Source organism: Myxine glutinosa, chromosome 8, assembly GCF_964187855.1.
Source record: "Myxine glutinosa chromosome 8, kmMyxGlut1.1, whole genome shotgun sequence".
NCBI classification, from domain to species: domain Eukaryota; kingdom Metazoa; phylum Chordata; class Myxini; order Myxiniformes; family Myxinidae; genus Myxine; species Myxine glutinosa.
In genome coordinates this window covers 166,837,150-166,854,764 of record NC_136268.1, presented here as the reverse complement: position 1 = coordinate 166,854,764, position 17,615 = coordinate 166,837,150, and the positions used below count along the sequence as shown (strand labels likewise).

At 40.9% G+C, this 17,615-nt stretch overlaps 1 protein-coding gene across 1 annotated transcript in view; it reads left to right on the top strand.

Annotated features, from left to right (window-relative positions):
- LOC137433066 (ankyrin-3) overlaps positions 1–17,615 on the top strand; it is a 482,046-nt gene that overhangs the window by 163,705 nt on the left and 300,726 nt on the right. Inside the window, exon 6 of the mRNA XM_078784014.1 lies at positions 9,325–9,510. Within this exon, the coding sequence (XP_078640140.1) occupies positions 9,325–9,510 (186 nt within the window). The remainder of the gene's footprint in view (positions 1–9,324; positions 9,511–17,615) is intronic.

The window sequence follows — 17,615 nt, the reverse complement described above, 5'->3', positions numbered from 1 at the left end:
TGGTGGAGGAAGCCGCAGTGCCCGGAGAGAACCAGTCCTGACAGCGACTGAAGTTAGAAGACTACACACATACTGTGAAAACATATATTAAGCCCAGTTAAAATTTCTTAAAATAGGCCCCAAGCTAGCACATCGTATAGTTACTTCCTTAAGCTTCTTGTGACATTTATTGTATGTAGGTATTGGGGAGGACTGTCTGCTCTTCTCTTTTAACAAGTCTTACCAGGTAGGGCAAAGGGGGGCATTAAGCTCCAGGGGGCATTAGGCTCCTCGACATTGCAAATGCATGGAACAGACTTGGCATTTAATATGGATTATTTTTTTTGTGGGGGTGAACTTACTTTTCAAGATGTCTTAGAACCAAAAGTTCATTGGAATTATGTTGAAATTATTCTAGATTTTGTTAATGTGACCTTTAAAAGAAACAAAAACCACATTTGACATTTCGAAACAAATAAATTGATCCTTGAAAGTGATGTAAACTGATATCGAACTCAATTCACGGACAGTACTGTGTTAAACTTCTGTACGTTTTCCAGAAGTATCTCTTTATTTTGCACATTAGCCAAATTTTTTTTTAACAAAAACAAAAGTTAAATTACGACTGGGATTACGGACAGTAAAATTACAGTTCAGTACTTCGTGTAACCCCCACGAGCATTGAGGAGAGCACGTACACGTTGAGTTATGCTTTTCACGAGATTTGCCAAGGTTTGGACAGGAATCGCTTGCCATGCAGTGACAATAGCCTGCTGCAATTCACGCACAGAGGTCGGCTGCTGGTCCAAGTGGTCGATTTGACGCGTTAATTCTGTCCACAAGTTCTCTATCGGATTCATATCCGGGGACATGGCAGGCCACTCCATATGATCTACACCACGGTCAGCAAGAAAGTGTTGGATCATGTGAGCATAATGAGGCCGTGCATTGTCATCTTGGAAGACAAAGTTTCCTCGAAAGGCTGCACGAGCAAATGGAAGCAATGTTTCTTCCAGAATGGCCCTGTACTTGAACTGGTTCAGGTTTCCATTTAGAACAACCACGTCAGTTTTTCCCCCTGCATGAAAAGCAGCCCAAACGGTCACCCCACCACCTCCAGCTTGGACTGTTGGCACTATACAATCTTTGTTGTAGGCTTCATGCACTTGTCTGCGCACTCGGACGCGGCCATCTTGACGATAGACCAGAAATCTAGACTCGTCACTGAAGATCACGTGAATCCAGTGTCCTGGCTGCCATTGACAGTGCTCTCTGGCCCACTGCAATCGGCGCTGATGGTGTTGTCTGGTCAGGCGTGGCTTTCTCAGGGGACGCCTGGCACGATAGCCTGCTTGAACCAGTCGTTGGTTGACGAGCCTTCTGGATATAGGCACATTTGTCAGTTGCTGCCACTCAGCCCTAAGCCGATTAGCTGACTTGGTACGGCCATTGCGGACTAACCGGTGCAGCTGGCGATCATCCCTCCTTGTGGGTCTGTGGGGACGTCCTGGCCTCGGTATTGGAATAGGGACACCCCTCTGAGCATTTAGTTTCAGGATCTTTGACACCTGACCTTGAGTGATGCCATACTGCCGAGCAATAGCACGCTGTTTCATGCCGTAATTTCGTAAAGCCACCACTCCATGACAAACAGCATTGTCGAGTTGACGGACCATCTCCAGAGGAAGCGGCAATAACTTTTGGAGACGTGCAGGAGTTGTTTTCCACTAATACAGAACGCAACAACCCTTGTATACCCGATTGTGAAGCCAATCATCAAATGCACCTGTTCTTACATTTTGCCACGCCACCTGTGATATAATCCTGTTGTTCACTTCTTGCTGCGACAGACAATCAGTGACATGGTTCTTTTAACAAATAAATCACCGAAGCGTAAAAGAAACTCACCAGATTGATATCCTGAGTTAAGAAAGTAAACCCAAGGCAAGAAAGAAAAAAAATTCCATATTAAATGGCAAGTCTGTATTTCCCTTCAAGATTTACAATGTAGTGGAGCCTAATGCCCCCTGGAGCTTAATGCCCCCTGGAGCTTAATGCCCCCCCTTTGCCCTACAGTACCTACTACAGCTACCTACTACCAACTACCTAACCTACTTATGCCATCGTGATGGGTAAAATAGTGGCAAGAGGCTTTGGCTTCGCCGGCTCATTGCGGCTTTGCAGTCGGGTACTGGTAGCATAATATTAATGTTATTACAAAACAATATTAATACCAATAATATCCCACCTCCCCACTGGGTTTTTTCCGGCGAGTCGACGTTTATAAATAGCTTATCATGGCGTTTTCGTGGGAGCAATGGCTTCTACCAGAAATAATTACCAGTAATGAATATTATTATGAACCACAAACATGTATGCTTAGCTTTTTAAACAGTCGCTAATGCTCTTTATAACACTAAATGAAGAAATTTGGAGGGATCCCGACATCCGTGAAGTGAGGTTGACTTACACACAACTGAGCGAAGATCTACTGTACTCTATATAACCCACAAATGTTCGGTTAATAACATGGCCCTTCCAGCCGCTACCGTGGAGTTTTTCTTTTCATAGCGAAGTTTTGAAACTCGCTCCTGCTGTTTGATACGAAACTGAAAGGGAGGAAGCCCGGGTTGTACTCATTTACCAAGCAGCTAGCTAGCGCTTGCCAAGCCAGCCGTTCCTTAAGGGTTTTGAATGGAGTTCTTGCTCGAAAGCTTAAACCCCGTGGCGATCTCTTCACAAGAAACTTGGTAAATGAACACACACCCATTGTTCTTGAGACCCGACCATAGATCGACTGTAATCTATGTACCCCAAAGAGTAATGACCCTTTTTCCGCTCCCGTAGAGTGCGGGTGTACTCGTCCATGTAAATCTGAGTTTGTATCTCTGTCATTAGTGTCGCCCATTCTGCAGGCCACACCCTCCCTCCTCTCCTCCCTGCGTCACATTCACAAGCACCGCCCATTAGCCAGGCGACGCATGTGGGCCGCAAATTGCCGCCATTTTCTCCTCCACATAGCTCTTTGGTTTCACATGCCTCTGGTGTACATTTGAAGACTGAACAATGCGTCTTCTATCATTAAATAAAGGTACCGTTTTGAGGACACAATTGTTTGCAACTCAGGTGCAGGAAACGAGGTAATGGATGTTTTGTTTGGAGTTTTCGAGGCTGCGGTGTAATATACACCTTCCAAGGAAGGTACCGTAAGTTCTCATATTTCAGAGGAATGAAAAAAAAAAAAAAAAAAACTTTTAGTTTTTGTCTGACTTTTCAAACTATTTCACGAGCATGGACGAAAATCGGCTTGGACGGAAATGTCTCGTGCGTATTTAATTAATTAGTCGGGAGGTCGGGCAAATGCCCGTAGGCCTATTTATTAATTTATTTTCCCCCAAAAATACAAAATGAAAATTGATGATTTTATGCAGCCTTGACCTTTGAGCATTATATCTAAAAAACACACACACACAGGGGACACACACGCACGGGGACACACACGCACGGGGACACACACGCACGGGGACACACACACACACACACACGCACGGGGACACACACGCACGGGGACACACACGCACGGGGACACACACGCACGGGGACACACACGCACGGGGACACACACGCACGGGGACACACACACACACACACGCACGGGGACACACGCACGGGGACACACACGCACGGGGACACACACGCACGGGGACACATACGCACGGGGACACACACGCACGGACACACACACACACACACACACACACACACACACACACACACACACACACACACACACACACACACACACACACACACACACACACACACATCCACACAGGCTTAGTTGGCGTATATTTATTTTTTTTGTATACAGAATCGAGGCTCGTGGAAGAGCTAACACATTGAACATGAAAACACGCACAGACACATAACACATACAATGAAGGGAGCGGGAGACTAGAGGGGGAGAGAGGGAAGCACACAAGCACAACAACAGTAGAGGACAGGGACGTCGGTAGATCTGTGGAAAGGGGAGGGCTGGGGGAGGAGGGGTTCATGGTGTAAAGCAAATTAACACATCTAGGAATTTCACTACTAGGAATTTCAGGAAAGAAGTTGGGGATTGAAAGAGGTAGATTTGGGGTGTTTTAACAGGGGTAGAAAAGATCAAGGTTTTGGATGGGGGATGATAAGAGATGGTGGTGAACAGCTGTTTTAAATACCTGGAGGGTGGAGAAGTATTGAAGAGAGTGAGGGAGTTTGTTCCAGAGGCGGGAGAAAAGAGGAATGAAAGAGTGAAGGTGAGCAGAGAGTCTTGATTTTGGCAGTTTAACCATAAGAGGGTTACAGGCAGATCTTGTGTGTCCTGCAGGAATATTTGGGGGACGGAGCACAGACAGAGCAGGGGGAGCAAGGCCAGAGAGGAGTTGGCAGAAGACAGAAAGACCACCAACCTGCCTGTGGTGAGAGAGAGAAAAGCCATCAGAATCAACTTCATTGTGGGAGATTCCAATGGTTCTGAATGCTTTGGTTACAACAACGTGAAGCCACACTGGGTGTGAAGCAGGGGCACCGGCCCAGAGGGGAGAGCAGTATTCCATCAAGCTGTGGATGAAAGCCTTGTATGTGGTGAGGAGCTCAGAAGTGCCCAGGAAGGCCTTCACATGACTTAGGATGCCCAGTCGGCGACTCGCTTTGGAGGCCACCTTGGAATTGTGGTTTTCTCAGGAAAGATCATGGCAGATCGTGAGACCCAAAACCTTGAGTGACAGAATTTCTTTGAGAGGATTGTTCAGAAAGTAGATGGGAGGGTTGTCCAGACGGTCTTTTCGCAGAGACAAAGTGAGAGTGTGAGATTTGTCAGGATTGAAAGACATCTTCCACTTGTTTGTCAAGTTTGAGATATTGTCTAGGTCTGTAGAGAGTGAGGAGGCTGCAGACTTCCGATCTGAGGGAAGAGGAATGGAGCGGCAGAGAGTGGAGTCATCAGCAAAGAGATAGAGAGGATTTTCCAGAGAGGCGGACAGATCATCGATGAAGACCAAAAAAAGCACAGGGCCCAGAACACTGCCTTGGGGAACTTCAGCCTGAACAGGATGGGGAAATAAGAGAATTCCACTCAGGTCCACATGTTGACTGTGACCAGAAGTCTGCAAGCCATGTGTGGAGGTTTCCATGGATACCATAGGAGGAAGGTTTGGTGAGCAGAGCTGGGTGCCAGACCGCATTGAAGGCACGTGATATGTCAAGGGAGACAGTTCTGATATCCTGTTTGGCATTGAGGACCTCCATCCGTTGTTGAGACAGCAGAAGCAGCATGTCCAGAGTAGAGTGACCTGGTCTGAATCCAAATTGATGATCAGAGATCAAGCCATTGGAGAAGAGGAAGGATTTGATATCTGAAGCAATGATGGATTCCATGCCCTTGCTGATTATTGGGAGAAGGCTGATTGGTCTGTAGTTGCTAGGATCTGTTTTTGCACATTTTTTGTGTAAAGCGAAAATGTTTGCTGATTTCCAGGATGCTGGCAGATGACCTTGAGCGAAAGAGAGGGTGAAAAGAACAGAGAGAGGGCGAAGAGAACAGAGAGAGGGTGAGATAGAGCGGCAGAGCAGGATTTTCGAACCCTTGGGCTGATGCCGTCTGGTCCAGTTGCAGAATCAGAGTCGAGGTTTGACAAAAACTCCTCCACCTTGTCAGGAGAGATGCACACAGAGTCCAGGAGCAGCTGTGTATGACTGGGTAAGGTGGGAACAGAGAGAGATGGGTTTGGGACACAAGATTTTGAGGTAAACACAGAGTTGAGGCATTAAGCTTTGTCACGTGCGATGTCAGCTGTGTCGTCATTTGAGGTAAGGGAGGGGACGGAGGGGGAACAAACACCAGAAACAGATTTGACCAGATGCCACCAGGATTTGGAGGAAGGAGACAGTTATGAGAGTTCATTCTTGAGTGTGGAGAGATATTGTTTCCTGGCTCTCCTGAGGGTAGACACACTTTTTCCGACCTTTGTGAAAGGAACTGAGATTTCCTTCAGTTGGAGTAGCCTTCCATGAGGCGAAGGCAATTTGTTTCACAGCAACTGCTTCACCACAATATTCAGTGTACCATGGACAGGAGGAAGGGTATGTATGACAAGTGGGGCGGAGAGAGGGCAGTGCAAGGAGAGTGAGGAAGAGAGTTTTTCATAAAGATAAAACTTTACTTCTTCTTTTGCAAGTTATTATGTACACGTATATTTTAAATAAGTTGTGTCCACGTACACTTTGAAATGTCCACGTACAGTTTAATATTATGTGAAATGTACACGGACACATTAATGTTCTATGAAATGCACACACACAATCTTATATGAAATGTACACACACAATCTTATATGAAATGTACACACACAATCTTATATGAAATGTACACACACAATCTTATATGAAATGCACACACACAATCTTATATGAAATGTACACACACAATCTTATATGAAATGTACACACACAATCTTATATGAAATGCACACACACAATCTTATATGAAATGTACACACACAATCTTATATGAAATGCACACACACAATCTTATATGAAATGTACACACACAATCTTATATGAAATGTACACACACAATCTTATATGAAATGTACACACACAATCTTATATGAAATGTACACACACAATCTTATATGAAATGTACACACACAATCTTATATGAAATGTACACACACAATCTTATATGAAATTTACACACACAATCTTATATGAAATGTACACATACAATCTTATATGAAATGTACACACACAATCTTATATGAAATGTACAGTTACACTTGTTCACTCATTTAGTTTCACGATTGTCGGCCTGCTGATTTCATCCACTATTGTACTTTGTCCTCCGATGCAGATCGTCTCAACTTCCATATTTTCAACTACTGACAACTTTTGTCATTGTCTTCTTTTACCAATCAGCTATTGTTTACCAATTCTCTTTTTCTTTCACTAACATTGCGCTAGCATTTGTTTAAGGTGAGACAAGCCACCACTTGGTGGTGGATGATGTGTTGTAATGAGGACGTAGCAAATGAGTTATTTTTTGGCAGCTTCTGCTTGACAGTGATTTTTTTTTTTTTTTTTTTTTTTTTTTTGTATACAAGATCGAGGCTCGTGAAAGAGCGAACATTAATCTCACAGAAAGACAAACAGACACATAAAACAAATAACATCGGGAGCGGTAGACTAGATGGGGAGAGAGGGGGAAGGACACAAACACAACATTTGAGAGCAGGGACCAAGAGACATGTAGACATCGAGAGATCTGTGGGAGGGAGAGGGCTTTGGGGGGGAGGCATGTGAAGGGGGGGGGGGGGGGGTGGGATAGGTATAAACATATGGACACTGCCAGGACTTCCAGGAAAGAAGTTGGAATTTCAAACAAGGTGGATCTGTGGTGAATTAGTGGGGGTAGAAAAGATCAAGGTTTTGGATGGGGGAAGATAAGAGATGGTGGTGAACAGCTGTTTTAATGACCTGGAGGGAGGAGTGGGATTGAAGGGAGTGTGGGAGTTTGTTCCAGAGGCGGGAGAAAAGAGGAATGAAAGAGTGAAGGTGAGCAGAAAGCCGAGATTTCGGCAGTTTAACCATCAGAGGGTTGCTGGCAGATCTTGTGCGACCTGTAGGAATATTTGGGGGACAGAGCACAGACAGAGCTGGGGGAGCAAGGCCGGAGAGGAGTCGGTAGAAGACAGAAAGACCACCTACCTGCCTGCGTTGAGTGAGTGAAAGGCCCTCAGAGGTAGCTTCATCGTGGGAGATTCCAATGATTTTGAAAGCTTTGGATTCAACAGCGTGAAGCCGGGCCAGGTGTGAGGCAGGAGCACCAGCCCATAGGGGAGAACAGTATTCCATTGAGCTGCGGATGAAAGCCTTGTATGTGGTGAGGAGCTCAGGTGTGCCGAGGAAGGACTTCGCACGACGGTGGATGCCCAGTCGGCGACTGGCTTTGGAGGCCAGCTTGGAAATGTGGTTTTCCCAAGAAAGATCATGGCAGATAGTGAGACCCAAAAGCTTGAGCGACAGAACTTCTTGGAGAGGATTGTTGAGAAAGTAGATGGGAGGGTTGTCCAGTCGATCTTTTCGGAGAGACATAGTAAGAGAGTGAGATTTGTCAGGATTGAAAGACATGTTCCACTTGTTTGACCAGTCTGTGATTTTGTCCAGGTCTTCAGAGAGTGAGGAAGCTGCAGACTGCCGATCTGAGGGAAGAGGAATGGAGCGGCAGAGAGTGGAGTCATCAGCAAAGAGATAGAGAGGATTTTCCAGAGAGTCGGAGAGATCATTGATAAAGACCAGAAAAAGCACAAGGCCCAGCACACTGCCTTGGGGAACTCCAGCCTGAACAGGAAGGGGAGATGAGAGAAATCCATTCAGGGCCACACGTTGACTACGACCAGAGAGGAAGTCCGCAAGCCATGCATGGAGATTTCCATGGATACCATAGGAGGAGAGTTTGGTGAGCAGAGCTGGGTGCCAGACCGTATCAAAGGCACGTGATATGTCAAGGGAGACAGCTCTGATTTCCTGTTTGGCATTGAGGACCTCCATCCATTGTTGAGACAGCAGAAGCAGCATGTCCAGAGTAGAGTGACCTGGTCTGAAACCAAATTGATGATCAGAGATCAAGCTATTGGAGAAGAGGAAAGATTTCATATCCGAAGCAATGATGGATTCCATGACTTTGCTGATAATTGGGAGCAGGCTGATTGGTCTGTAGTTGCAAGGATCTGTTTTTGCACCTTTTTTGTGTAAAGCGGTAATGTTAGCTGATTTCCAGGATGCTGGCAGATGACCTTGAGCAAAAGAGAGGGTGAAAAGAACAGAGAGAGGGTGAGATAGAGCGGCAGAGCAGGATTTTAGGACCCGTGGGCTGATGCCGTCTGGTCCAGTTGCAGAATCAGAGTCGAGGTTTGACAAAAACTCCTCCACCTTGTCAGGAGAGAAGGACACAGAGTTCAGGAGCAGTTGGGTTCGACTGGGAAAGGTGGGAACAGAGAGAGATGGGTTTGGGACTAAGGATTTTGAGGCAAACACAGAGTTGAGGCATTCGGCTTTGTCACGTGCGATGTCAACTGTGTGGCCATTTGAGGTAAGGGAGACTGACATGTGATGAAGAAACTTTACCTTTGACAAGTGTAAAAAACACGTTAAGGTTGCTTTGGTACTACACAGTCCACTGGATACTTCATCACTGTCATTCCTCAGCAAGTGGATTTATTTCCATTTAGCAAGTGGATTTATTTCTTCAGCAAGCGAGCACAATCGTTTATGTGTTCATTCTTCTACCCTTGACACCTGCACCAGGATGGTTTCACACCATTGGCAGTGGCTCTTCAGCAGGGTCATCAGGAGGTTGTCGGTCTCCTGCTGGAAAGTGACACCAAAGGGAAGGTGCGACTACCTGCGCTTCACATTGCTGCGCGGAAGGACGACACCAACGCCGTTGCACTCCTCCTCCAGCATGAACACAAAACCGATGTCACCTCAAAGGTGATACTTAATTGCTGAAAGGTCTAAGTTTTCTGTTCAGGTTTAAAGCACCTTTCTGTGGCACCTGGTTTATTTTTTTCCCATTTCTTGCTTCCATTCAGTTTCTCCATGTTATTATTATTATTTTTTGGTTCCTTTCTTGCCCAATCTCTTCCTGGGCCACAATTTGCTGCCCTAGTAGCTTCTCTTTCCTTACAATATATGATCTTATCCAATTACTTGTGCTCAATTTTTTTTGGCTTGATTTTGTTTCTCCAAACGGTCTTGCATCCATATTTCTTTGGCTTTGCCCGTTTCATATTCCCATCAGAGCACTTTACTGATGATGCCAGGATCTCACCTTCAAATTCCATGTCGATTTGTCCAGTGTTTACCAACGTTCTTGCCATTCATCTATGGCTCATGTAAATGCACACTGATGTCTCCTAATGTTCTTATCTGACATGTGCTCATGACATGTTATCATGTGACATGTGCATGTACAAGCTCCCCAAAGGGCCTTTGGCACGACAGACCAAATGCATGACAAAGCTTGTTCCCCTTTCGTGCTTATTGCTCTCGCCAGAGGAGAGGGTATTGCATTTGAGTCCGTTTGTTTGTTTGTTTGTCTGCACAGAATAAATATGATTTTCTCGGTGACCGTTGGTCCGATTGACAGGAAATTTTCACCATAGGTGCACCTCCACCTGCAGAATTTTAAAATAAGTTTGACGTCATATATTGCGTGGTTCGGCCGCCAACTTGGGAAAAACGAAAAAATTTGCACCTCTATATCTCCGAAAGCACTGCATAGGAAAAATTAAGACATGGCTCATTGTAAATAACTCTTCATGTGGAATAACATCTGTTAATGATGATGTCATAGGTGCCTCCATTATGACGTCATAATTTGACAAGTACAAAACTTCATCCTATCGAGATGAAATTTCTTGAGCATAATCTAGGGATAAATTGGAAGAGAAAAAAAATTAATGATGGCGTCATCGGTCACGTGGTTCGGCCGCCATATTTGTTTTAACAAAAAAGCCTTAAAAACCACTGAAAACAAATCCTGGCGAGGGTTTGCAATCTCTGATTGCTCTTTCTTGTTTACTTACTGGTTTGGGCACTCTACACACTTGGCTATTATAAACGCCCAATTTAACCAATCGACCAATACATTTATTCAATTGCTTGTTTAACACTTTTCATTTTGAAGAAAATTTCAAAGAATTTTAATAAAAGGTAGTAAAAAGAATAAAATAATTTTTTTAATGATACTGTAAAAATATATAGCATTTCAAGAGGGATTAAAAACGGTTAATTAAGTTTTGTGTATTTTTATCTTCAGTGAGTTTCACAGGTGAGGAGTATATCTGAAATGTAGTCGATCACCACAAGTCTTCAACCCAGTTAGAGGAACTATCAGAAGTGTAACTTGTGATTAAGACAGAAATGTAGGCAGGAGACAATTTGACTTTAAAAGTGATTACCAATATCCAATATGTTGGCTTACAGGGACCCAGTATTGAGTATTGGAGAGATGTGAACAGGTTTCTAATCTTTAACCACCAGCTTGGCTGCCATACTCTCAATGAGCTGTAACAGCCTGAGAGAAGAGACAGGAAAGCCTGCCAACAGAGAATTGCAGTATTTCATGCACGACACGACACGATGCATGGACATTGTAAGATTCAGCCGTCTTCGGATTTAAGCACGAGTGGATTTGGGCAATATGATGTGGAATGGGGGAGGGAAGGGGGGAATGGATTTACATATTTTAGAGATTAGCAACATGGTCTTTCTTCGAAGAGGAACGCAAGTAATACCAAAAGTTCCATTTTGACTTTAATCTCTTAGTTCCTGACCTCAATTCAAAGTCCTCCTAAACTGTGTAATGGATGCCTGAGGAGCTGTGTAAAAATTACATCACAGATTTTTTCTCCAATCTGAATTCCTCCACTCCTGCATAACACTTAAACAGACACCCCCTAAGATATTACGTAACACTCGAGACCCCTCCCCCCACCAACATCCCACTCCTCCCCCTCATCATTTGATAATGCCCTGGAATGCCATTTATCCTGTTTTTTTCTCAGTACCACAAACAATATTTGAACAAGTACAGATACATTCAAAGTACACCGCCCCCATGCCAAATAATTAAATATCCTACAGCGCGGCATTGCCGGGTGCCTCCGGCGCCCGGCAATACCGCAGTGCAGCTCATAGAGGCTGCATTGGGAGGGAGAGGTGTACACTAATTGATTGATTAATTGTATAATTAAAATCAATAAAATATTGACACAAAATATTTTCTTAATCAATTGGCTAATAGCATAACTAAACCACTAGAGCTTCATCCGAAGATGTATCTTTTAGAAATTTAATTAAATACGTCATTAATAAAAAATTAAATAATTAATTGATTAATCAATAAATAATTAATCGATTAAATGATGAATCAATAAATCAAAAATATCCTTGATAGCCACATCACTTGGTCACTGTCATGTCCAAATATTAGCTTCCCAGCTCAAAAGGTGCCTGAGATATTGGCCAAATGAGAAAGAAAATAAATAAATGATTAATAATGAAAATAAATAAATAATAATAATTAAAAAATTACATTATTAATCAATTCGGTCACAGAACACATAAACCACCACCATTTCATCAGAATCTGCAACTGATTTTTTTTTAATCGTAATTAATCGAATAATTAAATAATTAATCAATTAATTGATTAATTGATTAATCAATAAATCAAAAATATCCTTGATAGCCACATTACTTGGTCACTCATTTCCAAATATTAGCTTCCGAGCTCAAAAGGTGCCTGAGATATTGGCCGAATGAGAAAGAAAAGAAATAAATGATTAATAATGAAAATAAATAAATAATAATCATTAAAAAATTAAATTATGAATCAATTCGGTCAGAGAACACATAAACCTCCACCATTTCATCAGAATCTGTAACTTTAAAAAAAAAATTTTTTTTAGTCATTAATCGAATAATTTAATAATTAATCGATTCATTGATTCATTGATTAATTAATAAATCAAAAATAGCCTATGCAGCCAAATCACCTGGTCATTGGCATGTCCAAATATCAGCTTCCTAACTCAAAAGGTGCCTGAGTTAATGGTCAGAAGAGAAAGGAAATTTGATTAATTAAATAAGTACTTAAATAATCGCGAATAATTAAATAACTCCTCAATTAATTGATTAATCAAAAAACAAAAAATAAAGTTTTTTAACAAAGGACTTGCTCACTATTGTGCCGAAATTTCAGCTTCCTAGCTCAAAGGATGGCTGAGATATCGTCCAGACAAACAAACAAGAAAACAAGTACACATACATTCAAAGTACACCGCCCCCATGCCAAATAATTAAATATCCTACAGCGCGGCATTGCCGGGGCGCCTCATAGAGGCTGCATTGGGAGGGAGAGGTGTACGCTAATTCATTGATTAATTGTATAATTAAAATCAATAAAAGATTATCACAAAATATTTTCTTAATCAATTGGCTAATAGCATAACTAAACCACAAGTGCTTCATCCGAAGATGTATCTTTTAGGAATTTAATTAAATAAGTCATTAATAAAAAATTAAAAAATTAATTGATTAATCAATAATTAATCAATTAATCAATAAATAATTAATCGATTAAATGATTAATCAATAAATCAAAAATATCCTTGACAAGTACACATACATTCAAAGTACACCGCCGCCATGCCAAATAATTAAATATCCTACAGCGCGGCATTGCCGGGGCACCTCATAGAGGCTGCATTGGGAGGGAGAGGTGTACGCTAATTGATTGATTAATTGTATAATTAAAATCAATAAAAGAATATCACAAAATATTTTCATAATCAATTGGCTAATAGCATAACTAAACCACTAGTGCTTCATCCGAAGATGTATCTTTTAGAAATTTAATTAAATAAGTCATTTATAAAAAATTAAATAATTAATTGATTACTCAATAAATAATTAATCGATTAATCAATAAATAATTAATAGATGAAATGATTAATCAATAAATCAAAAATATCCTTGATAGCCACATCACTTGGTCACTGTCATGTCCAAATATCAGCTTCCTAACTCAAAAGGTGCCTGAGTTAATGGTCAGAAGAGAAAGGAAATTTAATTAATTAAATAAGTACTTAATTAATCGCTAATAATTAAATAACTCCTCAATTAATTGATTCAAAAAACATAAAATACCGTTTTTGACAAAGGACTTGCTCACTACTGTGCCCAAATTTCAGCTTCCTTGCTCAAAGGATGGCTGAGATATCGTCCGGACAAACAAACAAGAAAACAAACAAGTACACATACATTCAAAGTACACCGCCCCATGCCAAATAATTAAATATGCTGCAGCGCGGCATTGCCGGGGCGCCTCCGGCGCCCGGCAATACCGCAGTGCAGCTCATTGAGGCTGCATTGGGAGGGAGAGGTGTACACTAATTGATTGATTAATTGTATAATTAAAATCAATAAAAGATTATCACAAAATATTTTCATAATCAATTGGCTAATCGCATAACTAAACCAGTAGTGCTTCATCCGAAGATGTATCTTTTAGAAATTTAATTAAATAAGTCATTTATAAAAAATTAAATAATTAATTGATTACTCAATAAATAATTAATCGATTAATCAATAAATACTTAATAGATGAAATGATTAATCAATAAATCAAAAATATCCTTGATAGCCACATCACTTGGTCACTCATGTCCAAATATTAGCTTCCCAGCTCAAAAGGTGCCTGAGATATTGGCCAAATGAGAAAGAAAATAAATAAATGATTAATAATGAAAATAAATAAATAATAATCATAAAAAAATTAAATTATTAATCAATTTGGTCAGAGAACACATAAACTACCACTATTTCATCAGAATCTGTAACTTAAAAAAAAAAATTTTTTTTGTCATTAATCGAATAATTAAATAATTAATCGATTAATTGATTAATTAATAAATCAAAAATATCCTTTGCAGCCAAATCACCTGGTCATTGGCATGTCCAAATATCAGCTTCCTAACTCAAAAGGTGCCTGAGTTAATAATGGTCAGAAGATAAATGAAATTTAATTAATTAAATAAGTACTTAATTAAACGCTAATAATTAAATAACTCCTCAATTAATTGATTATTCAAAAAACAAAAAATAACGTATTTGACAAAGGACTTGCTCACTACTGTGCCGAAATTTCAGCTTCCTAGCTCAAAGGATGGCTGAGATATCGTCCGGACAACCAAGAAAGAAAACAAACAAACAAGAAAACAAGAAAACAAACAAGAAACCAGAGTGAAAACTGAGTACTCTCTTTCAGCGTGCGTCACTGCCGAGCCCCCTTTGGTGCCCAGCAATGACGATTTGCAATGCCTGGAGATGGCATAGGAAAGGAGCGGTGTACAACAAACAGAGTGAAAACTGAGTACTCCCTTTCAGCGTGCGTCACTGCCGAGCCCCCTTCGGTGCCCAGCAATGACGATTTGCAATGCCTGGAGATGGCATAGGAAAGGTGCGGTGTACAACAAACAAACAAACAAACAAACAAGTACACATACATTCAAAGTACACCGCCCCCATGCCAAATAATTTAATATCCCACAGCGCGGCATTGCCGGGGCGCCTTCGGCGCCCGGCAATACCGCAGTGCAGCTCATAGAGGCTGCATTGGGAGGGAGAGGTGTACACTAATTGATTGATTAATTGTATAATTAAAATCAATAAAAGATTATCACAAAATATTTTCTTAATCAATTGGCTAATAGCATAACTAAACCATTAGTGCTTCCTCCGAAGATGTATCTTTTAGAAATTTAATTAAATAAGTCATTAAGAAAAAATTAAATAATTAATTGATTAATCAATAAATAATTAATCGATTAATCAATAAATAATTAATCGATTAAATGATTAATCAATAAATCAAAAATATCCTTGATAGCCACATCACTTGGTCACTGTCATGTCCAAATATTAGCTTCCCAGCTCAAAAGGTGCCTGAGATATTGGCCAAATGAGAAAGAAAATAAATAAATGATTGATAATGAAAATAAATAAATAATAATCATGAAAAAATTAAATTATTAATAAATTCGGTCACAGAACACATAAACCACCACCATTTCATCAGAATCTGTAACTGATTTTTTTTTTTTTTTTACTAATTAATCGAATAATTAAATAATTAATCGATTAATTGATTAATTGTTTAATCAATAAAGCAAAACTATCCTTGATAGCCACATCACTTGGTCACTCATGTCCAAATATTAGCTTCAGAGCTCAAAAGGTGCCTGAGATATTGGCCAAATGAGAAAGAAAATAAATAAATGATTAATAATGAAAATAAATAAATAATCATAAAAAATTAAATTATTAATCAATTCGGTCAGAGAACACATAAACCACCACCATTTCATCACAATCTGTAACCAAAAAAAATAAAAAAATTAGTCATTAATCGAATAATTAAATAATTAATCGATTAATTGATTAATTGATTAATTAATAAATCAAAAATAGCCTTTGCAGCCAAATCACCTGGTCATTGGCATGTCCAAATATCAGCTTCCTAACTCAAAAGGTGCCTGAGTTAATGGTCAGAAGAGAAAGGAAATTTAATTAATTAAATAAGTACTTAATTAATCGCTAATAATTAAATAACTCCTTAATTAATTGCTTATTCAAAAAACAAAAAATACTTTTTTTGACAAAGGACTTGCTCACTACTGTGCCGAAATTTCAGCTTCCTAGCTCAAAGGATGGCTGAGATATCGCCCGGACAAACAAACAAGAAAGAAAGCAAGAAAACAAACAACGAGAGTGAAAACTGAGTACTCCCTTTCAGCGTGCGTCACTGCCGAGCCCCCTTCGGTGCCCGGCAATGACGTTTCGCAATGCCTGGAGATGGCATAGGAAAGGTGCAGTGTACAACAGTGAAAACTGAGTACTCCCTTTCAGCATGCGTCACTGCCGAGCCCCCTTCGGTGCCCAGCAATGACGATTTGCAATGCCTGGAGATGGCATAGGAAAGGTGCGGTGTACAACAAAAAAGAAAACAACCAGGGTGAAAACTGAGTACTCCCTTTCAGCGTGCGTCACTGCCGAGCCCCCTTCCGTGCCCGGCAACGACGTTTTGCAATGCCTTGAGATGGCAGAGGAAAGGAGCGGTGTACAACAAGAAAACAAGAAAGAAAACAACCAGAGTGAAAACTGCGTACTCCCTCTCAGCGTGCGTCACTGCCGAGCCCCCTTCGGTGCCCGGCAATGACGTTTTGCAATGCCTGGAGATGGCATAGGAAAGGAGCGGTGTACAAAAAGGAAAGGCATCACAGTGTACCGTCAATATTCAAAGACCGACCAGCAGTCAGAATCTCTGCAATGGTGGCATTTGACTGTTTGCTCAGAGTGATGTATTTGTCACTAAATATGTTCAATTGCTTTCATTTTCAAATGAGATTCATTGTCTGTGGAAAAAGCAATGGTGGAATAATCGTCAAAACTTGCACCAACAATATTAATTTTGTACTTTCGCTGTTTACATTTCATTTTTTAACATTTAGGGCAGAATTTATGACAGGTGTTTAACGAGCGTCTTGGTAACACACGATTAACCCTTCAAGGCTGACAAAAACGTCTTTGTACATGCACAGTAAAACACGTGTAAACAGCAATTTACAAAGGGAGATGAACATCCTTTTATTCGTGTGCATGTAAACATCGAATGAGTCTTTAAAACCCCGCCCATATCTCCAACATCCAAATGAAATGATGCATCTATATTATAATAGCCGTAGATGATTCTGTCTGTCTGTCTGTTGGGCGTCTGTCCGGGGTGTGGCTTACTCGGTTTGCAGAGTAGCTCCACCCATAGCTCCACCCATTCTGGGAGAGGCTTCGCTTCATATAAACAAATATCCACCATTTTATTAACTCGCATAGCTTTGAGGCCTGTTTTGTAGGCCCGTGGTGTCTTGCTCTCTCTCCCAGTTTTATTTCAAATCAAATTCGATATATCATTTCATTTTTCACAGTCGCTAACATAGTTTTAGACTCGGTTGAAAAAAAACGGGAAGAAAATC